At 39.0% G+C, this 14,035-nt stretch overlaps 1 protein-coding gene across 1 annotated transcript in view; it reads left to right on the top strand.

Annotated features, from left to right (window-relative positions):
- Nucleotides 1-14,035, top strand: part of F8 (coagulation factor VIII) — a 146,689-nt gene that overhangs the window by 98,293 nt on the left and 34,361 nt on the right. The window contains exons 15-19 of the mRNA XM_063084470.1: nt 9,466-9,619; nt 9,968-10,180; nt 10,471-10,699; nt 11,830-12,012; nt 13,365-13,481. Coding sequence (XP_062940540.1) covers nt 9,466-9,619; nt 9,968-10,180; nt 10,471-10,699; nt 11,830-12,012; nt 13,365-13,481 — 896 coding nt within the window. The remainder of the gene's footprint in view (nt 1-9,465; nt 9,620-9,967; nt 10,181-10,470; nt 10,700-11,829; nt 12,013-13,364; nt 13,482-14,035) is intronic.

Here is a 14,035-nt window from a genome sequence, read left to right as displayed (position 1 = left end):
TTATAAAATGGAAAACACAAACAAGATTATCAGACACTACGGCCAACTGTGTTTCCAAAAATGAATGTGCCAATATACTGTGTCCTACACGCTCTCGTGAACTGCAGCCTTCACACTCTCCCATTCAAGAAGTAAAGTCTAATTTCCCTCCCCTTGATCTGGGCTGGCATTATGAGTTGTTTGTGACCAATAGAATGGGGCAGTCATTTGTGACCTATAGATGTGGTGGAAGTGATGGTGTGTGATTCCTGACGCTTGGTCAGAAAATACCGTGCAATTTACATCTGGTTCTCTTCAGATTCTCTCTCTGGAAGAAGCCAGCCATTATGTAAGAAGACTAACTACCCTGGTGCCACCTTTCAGGACAGGTCATATGTAGGCACTCTGGTCAAGAGTCTCAGCTCAGCCCTGTTTTCCATGCAGGTAAATGAAACCATTCTGAGCCTTTCCTCCCAGCCCAGATGCCAGCTGAATACCACTGAGTGACCTCATTCAACACCATTAGGAGCAAGACGATTACTTAGTCAAGAATTCCTGACTCACAGAACCAGCAGTTTAATAAAATGGTTGCTGTTTTAAGCCACTAAAGTTTTAAAAACACTTTGTAAAACAGCAACAGAGGGAAAGGAAAGAGGGATTAGAGAAGAAACAATACTTGAAGAGGCAATGACTGACTATTTTCCAGAATTAAGAAAAAAAAAGACATCAATGCACAGATTCAGGGAGCTCAACAAATCCCAAACAAGATAAATAAAAATGTAAACACCAAGGTACATCTTATCAAAGTGAAACTACAGAAAACACAAGAGAAAACCCTCAAAAGCAATCAAAGAAAAAAGACACCATACTTCCAAATGAGATTCAGAGATGTGACTTTTTAATAGTGCTAATTAAAAATAGAAGGTCATGGCAGAATAAGAAGCTCCTGACCCTCCCTTCACCCATGGACACGCCAAATAAACATCTCTTCAAGTAGCAGTGCAGAGAAGGTGCTTAAAAATGCACCTCACTGCTTCTTCCCAGAAGGGGTTCATGCCACACATTGAGCACCCCAACTTTTACAGTTACCACCTTGCAGACTCCATCCTAAACTTCCTAGTTCTGCGAGAAGAAAGGACATGCTTATGTCAGTCTTTCTAGATCACAAAACAAAGAGGTGGTATTAAACTGGTGTCCAAACACTTCCAGGGGCTACACCCGCTAGGAGCAATGCAGATACTATGCTTCCTCAACCTTAAGGCTCCACAGTCATCCCAGTGAACTCACAGGATAGGCTACAACACCCTGATCCCAGCATCTGAAAGTCAGAAACCAGTTGATGGACCCCTACCCACAGGGCAACTGAGAAAATATTTCCATCAAACGGACAGGAAAAGCTGAGGCAAACTCAGGCACAGACCCTGCCCCAGGAACTGCACCATACAATTGGAAAAGGAATCCCCAACACCAGCTCTCTGTGGAGAGGAAGGTTTGGACCCTGCATATGTTGCCCTAACTCTAAGATGCCCATGGTTTGGTTCTTAATTCACCAACTCTGGGTGTAGAGGACACTAGGCATATGTGAGTCTCTCTAGACCACACAGTGCACTCCCTTCCCCCACACTCTTGACTCAAGCTGATGCAGTATGGCATTGAAGCGTGGATCCAGGAACAGCTGTGGTCCCTGTCCTACATATCTGGGAAGCCAATCCCAGGCCTGCTGAACTGACACACCTTTCCATCTCTGGCCTGAGATCAGACAGGTAGACCCTCCCCTAATGGGCTGAGTTCAGTGCACCTGAGCTCCCAACCCAGAAAAACAGCTCACAGGTTCCTACCCTAATGAACACACTCCTGGACAGATGGAACTGAAGTGCATCCATGCCCTCCTAGAGAAGCAACCAGGTGGGCTTTCCCTCAACAGTTCTGCCTAGTGGCCTCACCCACCACCTGTAAAGTGACTGGCTGGGCTCTCTCTCTGCAGGCCCATCTAATAGCCTTGCCCAGTACCCAAGAAGCAGCTGGCTGGGCCTCCTCTCTGCAGGCCCACATCCCAACCTTGCTCACCACCCAAGAAGTGGCTGGTGGGCCCCCTCTCAGCAGCCCCACCTCAAAGTCTCATGAATTGCTCAAGAAGTATCTGCCTGGCTCCTCTCTCAGCTGATCTGCTACCTGACCTCACCTGCCACCAAGAGAAGCATGAGTTCACACCTGGCCTGGAGAAGTGTCACAGTGGGCTGGATCCTAGCAAACCCACACCCAGCTAAATGAGCAAAAGCATGACCATGCCCCAACTCAGTGAAACAGCCCAGCTGTCATGGCACTGGTGGACTCTCCCCTGAGTCTTTCAGCCATTGCATGCACATGCATCCAAGTGAGCAACAGCCTGGCTGACATGCCCATGGAGTGCTCACCTCTGGTCAGAGAATCAGCATGATGACCCTTCACTGGAGAACCAGTTCTAGAATACGTGACACACCATATGCCCACACCTCCAGCTTGAAAATCAATCTATCAACCCCATTTTCACTGAGCCAGCTCCTGAGATGACTGACCCACAGTGAGCACACATACACACCCAGCCTGAGAAACAACACAGTGAGCCCACCCCCAACAAAGTCTTGCCACAGCTGCCACATACCTCCCAAGCATAGGCCGCTGAGGCACACACAGATACAGTGAAAAAGGATTACAGCAGAAGAAACAACACAGAGTCTACACTACTGTACCCATCCAGGACAAAGCCATTGTACTCTACCCAATCAACACTGAAGAATGCATATGCAGGCGAAAGTCCTTCCCCATATAAGCCACTCTACAAAATTCAGAGAGGTGACTGTTCCATCAGATGCACAGATACCAATGCAAGAAAACAAGAAACATTAAAAAAACAGGGAAACATGACACCACCAAAGAAACACAGTAATGCTCCAGCAACCAATTCCAAAGAATCAGAAATTGCTGACTTGTCAAAAAAAGAATTCAAATTAATAATCTTAAGGAAACCCAAAAGATACAAGAGAATACTGACAAACAATTCAATGAAATCAGAAAAATAATGCATGATCTGAATGAAAAATTTAACGCAGAGATAGATATCATAAGAAAAATCAAACAGAAATCTTAGATGGAAGAATTTATTGAATGAAATAAAAAATACATCTGAGAGTCTCAAAAACAGGCTAGATCATGCAGGAGAAAGAATTTCTGACACTGAAGACAGCTGTTTTGAAATAAACCAGGAAGACAAAAAAAGAAAGAAAAGAAAAGATAAGAAAATAGAATTTAAGCAAATGAATAAAACCTACAAGATTTATGGGATACTATTAAGCAAATAAATATTCAAATTATAAGCAGGAGAAGAAAACAAAAAAGAGATTGAAAACATGTTTAATGAAATAATAGCTGAAAACTTTCCTAGTCTTAGGAAAGATATGGACATCCAAATACAAGAAGCTCAAAAGTCTTCTCCCAGACACATTGGAGTCAATTTGCCAAAAATTAAATGCAAAAAGAGAATTCTAAAAACAGCCAGAGAAAAGCATCAAGTCATTTATAAGGGAATCCTCATTAGACTAACAGCAGGCTTCTCAGCAGAAATCCTACAGGCCAGGAGAGAATGGGATGATACATTCAGAGTACCAAAAGGAACAAACTGCCAGCCACAAATACTATACCCCCCAAGACTATCCTTCTGAAATTAAGGAGAAATAAAGTCTTTCTCAGACAAGAAAAATTAAGGGAATTCATCAGAATGAGTTCAGCCTTACAAGAAATGCTTAGAGGAGTCCCACATCTAGAAGAGAAAGAACAATAACAACCATCATGAAAACACCCCAAAATCTAAAATTTACTGCTAGAATAGATAAACAAATTAGAAAGAGAAAATAATCATACCTTATCAATGCAGAAAACCACCAAACTGCAAGGATAAACAATGAGAGGAAGAAAGGAACAAAAGTACACAAAACTATCAGAAAACAACCAACAAAATGACGGGAGTAAGACCTAACATATCAATAATAACCTTGATCGTAAATGGATTAAATGCCCCAATTAAAAGACATAAAATGGCTGAATGGATAAAAAAAATGAGCCACCCATATGCTGCCTACAAAAAGCACACCTTACCTGTAAACACACACATACACTGAAAGTGAAGGGACAGAAAGATATTCCATGCAAATGAAAAACAAAAGTGAGCAGGAGTAGCTACACTTATATCAGATAAAACAGACTTTAAATCAAAATCTGTACTAAGAGACAAAGAAGGACACTATATAATGATAAAGGGATCAATACAGCAGGAGGATTTAACAATTATAAATAATATATGCACCCAATACCAGAGATACCAGATATCTAAAGCAAATATTATCAGATCTAATGGGAGAGATAGACACCAACACAATAATAGTTGGGAACATTAACACCCTACTCTCAGCAGTGGACAGATCATGAAGACAGAAAATCAACAAGGAAACATCGGATTTAAATGGCACCATAGACCAGATGGACCTAACAGACTTATCCAGAGCATTTTGTCCAACAGCTGCAGAATAATCCTTCTTTTCATCAGCACATGGAACATTCTCCTGGATTGACCAGATGTCAGACCACAAAGCAAGTCTTAATAAATTTAAGAAGATTAAAATCATATCAAATATCTCTTCCATCTGCAATGTTATAAAACTAGGGATGAATAACAAGAAGAATGTGCAAAACTACACAAAATACACAGAAATTAAACAACATGCTCTTGAGCAACCAATAAGTCAAAGAGATTAAAAGGAAAATTAAAATTGTCTTGAGACAAACAAAACTGGAAGCACAACATGCCAAAACTTATGGGATGCAGCAAAAACAGCTTTAAGAGGGAAGTTTATAGAAGTTCACACCTACATCAGAAAAAGGTCTCAATACACAACCTAATGTTATACCTCCAGGAAGAGAAAAAGAACACGCTAAGCCCAAAGTTAGCAAAAGGAAGCAAATAACAAAGAGCAGAGCAGAAACAGAGGAAATGGAGACGAGAAAAATAATGGAAAAGATCAACAAAACTAAGACTTGGTTTTTTGAAAAGCTAAACAAAATTGATAAAGCTATATCATGGGGGAATAATATCTAGAAGCATTGCAATTAAATAACTGCCAACCTGGAATTCTATACCCATCAAAAATATGATTCCAAAATGAAAGTGAAATAAGGATATTTTCAGACAAGCAGAAACAGAGAAACTTCACCATTAGCACAAATTTACTAAAAATATTCTTTTATACTCAAGATAATATAAAAGTGACACCAAATGGAAAGTGAGTAGCAAGAAGGTATAAAGGGCAAAGAAAGGGTAAATATGCGGATAGATATAAATATTATTTGTATAAACAATGATAAAATGTTTTATGAGCTTTAAGATATGTAGAATTGCTTTCTTTACAATGGGTTTGTTGCCATAACACAAGTGTCATAAGAACCACTGCTAAATCTAAGCCAAAATTGGGAAAGGAAAAGATTAATGTCAACATCACTACAATTGAACATGTAGATTTGGGCAAGTCCACCAGTACTGACAATTTGATCTATAAATGTGATGCAGTTGACAAAAGAATCATCAAAAACTTTGAGAAGGAGACTGATGAGATAAGAAAGGGCTTGTTCAAGTATGCCTGCCTTGGTCTTGGAAAAACTGAAAGCTGAAGATGAATGTGGTATCGCCATTGATATCTCCCTGAAGAAATTTGAAGAAACAGCAAGGATCATGTGACCATCATTGATGCCCCAGGACACAGAGGCTTTATCAAAAACATGATTACAGTCACATCTCAAGCTGACTGTGCTACCCTGATTGTTGCTCCTGGTGCTGGTGAATTTGAAGCTGATATCTCCAAGAATGTACAGGCCCATAAGCATGCCCTTCTGGAGCCAAATGCTAACATGCCTTGGTTCAAGGGATGGAAAATCACTTGTAAAGATGGTGATGCCAGTGGAGCCACACTGCTTGAAGCCCTGGATTGCATTCTGTCACAAACTTTTCCAACTGACAAGCTCTTGTCTCTGCCCCTCAAGGATGTCTACAAAATTGGTGGTATTATTGGTACTGTCGTTGTGGGCCAAGTGGAGACTGGTGTTTTCAAACCCAACATGGTGGTCACCTTTGCTCCAGTCAATGTTAAACTGAAGTAAATTCTATTGAAATGTACCACGAAGCTTGGAATGAAGCTCTTTCTGGCGACAATGCAGGCTCCAATGTCCATAACATGTCTTTCAAAGATATTCATTGTAGCAACATGGCTGGTAACAGAAAAATGACCCACAAATGGAAGTAACTGGCTTCACTGCTCAGGTGACTATCATGAACCATCCAGACCAAATCAGTGCTGGCTCTGCACCATGCTGGATTGTCACACAGCTCACATTGCTTGCAAGTTTGCTAAGTTGAAGATTGATTGCCATTCTGCTAAGAACCTGGAAAATGGCCCCATTGTGATTTTTATTGGTATGATTTCTTTCTAATTTGGTCTTGACGTCTCTCTCTTGAGAGCAGCTATAAGCCAAGATAGCCACTCTCAAGGAGAGCCCTGCCCAGGGAGAAAGTAAGGTTTGGGTGTGTTGGTCAGGTGAGACACAATGAGGAAGGAAAATCAAAATGCATAATGGAATAAAATAGTCACAAGTGCCTAGAAATGAGTCTAACAAAAATTTTGCAAGACCTCTATAGAAAAACTATGGAAATTTACTGAGAAACTCTAAAGAGGACTTAAATAAATGCCAAGATATATAATGTGTGTGGATTGGAAAACATAATATTACATAATGTTTGAAAATGTAAATTATCTCCAAACTTGATCTATAGATTCAGTGCAACGTGAATGAAAATCCCACGTCTTTTCTTTTTTATAACTCAATTATCCGATTCTAAAATTAATATGAAAATGCAAAGGGCAAGAATAGCCAAGACCCTCTTGAAGAAGAAGGAGATGGAAAGAATCACTGTATAACATACTGAGACTTATTTTAAAGCTATATTAATTAAAACAATGTGGTAATCGGTATAAGGGTAAACAAACAGGTAAATGAAACAGAATAGAAAATCCAAAATTAGACTTACACATATGTAGACCCTTGATTTATGTGTCACAGAAGAGCAGTTTTCAATAAAAGATGCCGGGAAATTTTGGTATCCATTTGGAAAAAATATTAAATTGGGTCCCTAACTTATACCATACACAAAAATCCAGTCACATTGGGTTATAGGTCTAAAAAGGAAACATAAAACAGTAAATGTCCTAAAAAGAAAAAATAAGAGAATATCTTAATAACCTCAGGATAGGGAAAGAAAGAGAATTGACATCGAGATACAAAAAGCACTAACCGTGAAGGATTTTTTGGATAAATTTTACTACATTAAAATTATGAACTTATGCTCAGCAAAAGATAACATAAAGAGAATGAAAAGACGAGCCATAGAATGGGGAAAAAAGTTTGTAATACATAAGGCAAAGAAACTATATCAAGACTATATAGAACACTTTTTTGAATCAACAAGGAAAAAGCAGATTATCCAATAGAAAAATTGGCAGAAGAATTTGAATAGCAGCTCCACAAAAGAGAAAATACAAATGGTTAGTACTCATAAGAAATCAGGGAAATACAAAATAAAACCACAGTGGCACACTACTATGCAACCACCAGGATGTCCAAAAATGTTAAAATACGGTAAGTAAATGCCAAGTGTTGTGAGGATTTGGAGCAAATGGAACTCTCACACATTGCTGATGGAACTGAAAAGTGGGGCAGATTCTCTAGAAAACAGTGTGGGACCCACAGAAAGGGACATACATGTTCACCAAAAGACATGTATCAGAAGGTTTATAGCAGGACTCTTTGTAGGCAGCAAAAATTAGAAACAACTTAAATGTCCATGATTGGGGTATATTCATATAATGGAATACTATACAACAGTTGGAATGAACAAACTCTAGCTACAAACAACATAAACACAAATAAATCTCACAACCATAATGCTAAGTGAAAAATGCAAGAAACAAAAGCATATATACAACATGTTTCCATTTATATACTTCAAAAACAGGCAGAACTAAAGTACATTGTTTAAGAATGTGTACAGTGTGGTAAAATTATAAAGAAAAACAAAGAAATGATTATGATAAATGTCAGAATGGTGGTTACCTTTAGTGGGAGAACAGGATGTGATTGAATAGGGACCTAGTGAGTCTTCTAGGTTGCTGGTAATGTTCTTGATCTGGGTGATGGTTACATTTTTGTACCAAAGGCATTTACATTTTATGTACTTTATTGTATGTGCTTTAGTTCACAGTTTTAAAAGGCTTATACAATGGAATACTATTGAGCCATAAAACAGAATGAAATCCTGTCATTTTCAACAACATGGATGGAATAAGTGAAGTAAGCCAGGCACAGAAAGACAAACACTGCATGATCTCACTCAGATGTGGAATCTAAAACAGTTGATCTCTTAGAAGTAGAGAGTAGAATAGTGGCAACTAGAGGCTGGGGAGGGTTGGAGGAGGGGGGATGGAGAGAGGCTGGTCAATGGGCAAAAAGTTACAGTTAGACATAAACAATAAGTTCTGATGTTCTATTACACAGTAGGGTAACTATAGCTAATAATAATGTAGCGTATATTTCAAGATAATTAGAAGATAAGATTTTGGATGCTATCACCACAAATAAATGATAAATGTTTAAAGTGATGGATCATTATACAATGTATACATGCATTGAAACATCACACAGTACCCCATAGATATGTAGAGTTATTATGTGTCAATTATAAATTTTAAAAAGTAAAGAAAAGAGTTCTAAGGACTGGACCCTGGTTAGAGTATATTTATAAACTCAACATTAATTCAACAAATATTTTTGAGCATCTACTTTGTACAAGACACTATTCCAGCTTCTGGGAATACAGCAGTGACACAATAGACAAAACCCCCTGCTTCCATGAAACGTACATACTATCGAAGCCTGGGGAGAGTATTTCAAGGAGGATGGAGTGGTTAACTATGCAAAATGCATCTTAGATATCTAGCAAATGAGAGCATAAAAAATTGACTATTAGCTTTGATAAGCCACTCGCATGACTTGGATACTAACTAAATCTAGGTGGTCTTTATATAGATCTCTTTTATGAACTCCCAACCTCTGTGTATTTGCTGATTTAATTCACATAGATGTTCCATATGTCCAAAACCATATACCCCAACCTACTCCTCCTCTGGGGTTCTTCATTTCAGTGAATTGCATCGCCATCCACCCATTTGACCAAACCTGAAACCTGAAAGTTATCTTTAATCCCTCTTTCTCTCCTCTCTGTCCCATTATACTTGCAATCCATCATCAGTTCTACTAAATGTATCTCAAATACAGGGAAGGCAAGGATGTAAGGCATTTCTACCTACTTGGTCAATCAAGATAGTGCTTTTCCTCTGCTTTATTCTCCAGGGCTCAGGGTGGCAGTGTCTCTCAGTTCAAGAAGGTGGTTTTCCAGGAATTTACTGATGGCTCCTTTACTCAGCCCTTATACCGTGGAGAACTAAATGAACACTTGGGACTCTTGGGGCCATATATAAGAGCAGAAGTTGAAGACAATATCATGGTGAGCTAAGGACAATGGAATTGCAATAAAATTAATCCTATATACTTATTTTGTTTCTGATTATAAAAATCTTGTATTCTCGGGCCGACCCCGTGGCTCACTTGGGAGAGTGTGACGCTGGGAGCGCAGCGGCGCTCCCACCGCAGGTTCGGATCCTATATACGGGTGGCCCGGTGCACTCACTGGCTGAGCACGGTGTGGACAACACCAAGCCAAGGGTTGCGATCCCCTTACCGGTCACAAAAAAAAAAAAAAAAAAAAAAAAAAAAATCTTGTATTCTCATTTTTAAGATCCTAAGGATGATTCTTGCTTTTTAATTAATTAACCAATTAATTATTGCTTTGCAGGTAACTTTCAAAAATCAGGCCTCTCGGCCCTACTCCTTCTACTCTAGCCTTATTTCTTATGAGGAAGATCAGCAACAAGGAACAGAACCTAGAAAAAACTTTGTCAAGCCCAATGAAACTAAAACTTACCTTTGGAAAGTGCAACATCACATGGCACCCACTAAAGATGAGTTTGATTGCAAAGCCTGGGCTTATTTTTCTGATGTTGATCTGGTAAGCAGGACTCCATTGTGCTAGGAACTTTACGGTTTAAAAGAAATGGGCTTTGTGTTGTCTGCTAAGAATTTTGGTATTTATCCTAAGTGCAATGAGAAGCTTTAAATAGGAGAGGTGACATCGTATATGTTTTAGAAATATCACCCTGAAATCTACTGAAGAGGATGAATTATATTGTGGGAAGATGGGGGACAGGTTGGAATGGCATATAAAAGTTGATGAGAAATCCACTCTGGTTCATAGGTTACAGAGCTTAAACTCATAGGATTGATGTCTTTCCTCCCTAGGAAAAAGATGTGCACTCTGGCTTGATTGGACCCATTCTGATCTGCCACACTAATACACTGAACCCTGCTCATGGGAGACAAGTGACAGTGCAGGAATTTGCTCTGTTTTTTACTATCTTTGATGAGACCAAGAGCTGGTACTTCACTGAAAATTTGGAAAGGAACTGCAGGGCTCCCTGTAATATCCAGATGGAGGACCCCACTTTTAAAGAGAATTATCGCTTCCATGGTAATATATCCCACACCCAAATATTACTCACTGTGAAATGGAGCATGCAGTAAGACAAATGAGACTTGAGCCAGAGACTTTAACAGTGTATGAACTGAGAGTATATGTGTGATGGAATCCTCATAGGTGTCAGTACTTTTGGTGGAGTGGAGGGAAAGAAACATTTTTTTTTTTATTGGAACATAGTTGATTATACATACCTGTGGGGTACAGCATTGAATATCAATTCCTATGTATGTATGTATGAATATGTGATGTTCAAATCAGATAATTAGTATAGTCCGAGTGTCTGTTTTTATGCCAGTACCATGCTGTTTTGGTTACTATAGCTTTGTAGTATAATTTGAAGTCAGGTAGTGTGATGCCTCCAGTTTTGTTCTTTTCCGCCCAGGATTGCTTTGGCTATTTGGAGTCTTTTGTTGTTCCATATTAATGTTAGGATTGTTTTTTCTATTTCTGTGAAAAATGTCATTGGTATTTTGATGGGGATTACATTGAATCTGAAGATCACTTTGGGTGTATGGACATTTTCACAATGCTATTTCTTCCAGCCCAAGGTCATGGAATATCTTTCCATCTTTTTTGTGTCTTAATTTCTTTCAACAATGATTTGCAGTTCTTATTGTAGAGATCTTTAACCTCCTTGGTTAAATTTATTCCTAAGAATTTTATTTATTTATTCATTCATTCATGACTATTATAAATGGGCTAGCTTTCTTGATTTCTCTTTCTGCCTGTTCACTATTGGAGAATAGCAATGCTACTGATTTTTCTGTGTTGATTTTGTATACTGCAACTTTGCTGAAATCATTTATCAACTCCAAGAGTTTTTTTGTAGAGGCTTTAGGCTGTTCGATATATAGGACCATGTCATCTACAAACAGGGACAGTTTGACTTCATCTTTTCCAATCTGGATGCCCTTTATTTCCTTCTCTTCTCTGATTGCTCTGGCTAGTACTTCCAACACTATGTTGAATAGGAGTGGTGAGAGTGGGCATCCTTGTCTAGTTCCTGTTCTTAAAGGAAAAGCTTTCAGCTTTTCCCCATTCAGGATGATATTGGCAGTGGGTTTGTCATAGAAACTTCTACAACAGATTTTGACAGCCTTCTCTGTGTTCTCCTTCTCCAGCAATCAATGGCTATGTGATGGATACATTACCTGGCTTAGTAATGGCTCAGGACCAAAGGATCAGATGGTATCTGCTCAGCATGGGCAACAATGAAAATATCCATTCTATCCATTTCAGTGGACATGTGTTCACTGTACGGAAAAAAGAGGAGTATAAAATGGCAGTGTACAACCTCTATCCAGGTATGAGCTAGCTTGTGCTCTTTTTTCTACATACTGTACTTGTTGAGTACTTACTTTAAGTGGTCTAGGCACTGGGGACACAATCAGTGAACAAAGCAGAAAACCTCCCTGCTCTCAGGTAACTTACTTTTTCATTTAACTTTAGCCTACAAAGAGATAAATAAATTAGCAAATTAAGAAGAAAATTTTAGATGTAGAAAAATTTCTGTAAAGGAAATTGAACAGAATAAATGGATAATTAATAGCACTTTCCTAAGAAAAAGGAATTTATTCTTTTTCATTTTCTACCTCAATCCCTCATGCCACCAGTAGTTATCTAAAGAGCGATTTGTTTGTGTATGTAACCAGTATGCTGATTAAGCACTACTCACAATGTTGATCCACTTTCCCTTGAAAACAGGCTTAATAGTGCGGGGTAAATTTCCCATTTCTTTGTAAAAGTCTGATAAGTCCCGTGACTTTTGTGCTCACTTTTAAGTAATAAACAGGCCTACAGTTTATGTGACACATACAGTTGAAGTCAGAAACAATGTCCACTCCAAAATATCAATCAAAATTCTGAACTTGATTTAACTTCAATCTCCCCTCCTGCAACTTGAGACTGCATTAGGCTGGAAGTCTGCATTGGAAAAGGGAGACCTGGTTGAATCCTCTGTTTCTCTACCTTGTGCTTATCCGTGTTTTCCCCCAACCCCTTGCTAGCTGCTATTTTGAACTCCAGCATGGACAGATTAAAAGTAAGGGAATAGGACAGTTCTTACCTACTTATACTAGCACCGTTATTGTAAGCTAGCTTCACACTGTCTGCACCTGGCAGATATTTAAAGCTGACTCTTCATCTTGCAGGGTACTTTCAGGTGCTCTTCAGAGGCTCCCTTCTGGCACCCTCTCGCATGAAATCCTCTTGACCTGGTTGTTTCCACCTTTATTCTGGGTGGTCACTTGTGACTCATTTCTCAGCCCTTCAGCATTCATTTCCAGCTTCTTGCTGCTGGGGTTAACTTTACCCCTCTTTTCCACAGAGCCCACATCTGGTCAATGGGAAATACACCTTTTGCCCTGAAAAACCCTAGGAGTACAGGCCAATCCTAATGCTGTAACATCCTCTGTCTCCAACCATCAAAGCATTCCATTACCCTGTCTCTCATTACCTGGGAGGAAGGTTGGTCAGAATTCAATCTCCAAGGCCTCCAACTGTAGGGGTCACATAGCATGCACTTTGGGTTTGAGGGATCCAAGAGTGGTGGAATTGAATTTGGTAGATCTCTTTTGAAATTCCACACAAACCAATGTATCTCATGCTTACTTTTTAGTGAAAATAAACAATTTTTGTTCCTATTGGTTTTGATCAGGCATTTTTGAGACGGTGGAAATGCTCCCATCCAAAGCTGGAATTTGGCGGGTAGAATGCCTTATTGGCGAGCACCTTCATGCTGGGATGAGCACTCTTTTTCTGGTGTACAGCAAGAGTGAGTAGCACTGTGAGCAGCTTTTCTCCTTCCTGGAATGGTTACCTTTGTCCAGAAATAAATATAAGCTTATATCATTACCAAATTTTAAAATGAAAATCGCTGGTAGAAATCATCAGAGTTCTCAGAGGAGGGCAGATATGCTTGAAGCTTTGAACACTTTGAATCTGAAGCTCTAAATATTTAACAAACTGGTACTAAAAAAAATTCTTCATTTTCACAACTCGATGAAGCTCTGAGATCTCCAAGAGCAAATTGTTTGGAACTTAATTTTGATTCATTTACCAAAGGTAACTTACAAATATCACGTGGAAGAGTTTGGAGACTTAACCCTAAACCAGTAAGCGAACGACTGGTGTACTTATGTATGGGCCCTAGTTTCCTCAGCTACAAAATGTGAATAGTTCTAGCACCTACCTGTTAAGATAAATCAAATGAGATAATACAACAATACATTTATTACAGTACTTGGCACATAATAAACAGTAAAAAGTATTAGCATTTGCTGGTGTTCTTCCATTTTCATTTATTTACATTTAAGCTGAATTGTTTGC

This window comes from Cynocephalus volans, chromosome X (assembly GCF_027409185.1).
Source record: "Cynocephalus volans isolate mCynVol1 chromosome X, mCynVol1.pri, whole genome shotgun sequence".
NCBI classification, from domain to species: domain Eukaryota; kingdom Metazoa; phylum Chordata; class Mammalia; order Dermoptera; family Cynocephalidae; genus Cynocephalus; species Cynocephalus volans.
Note: the sequence above shows the minus strand (reverse complement) of the source record. Positions and strands in the feature narration are given on the sequence as shown.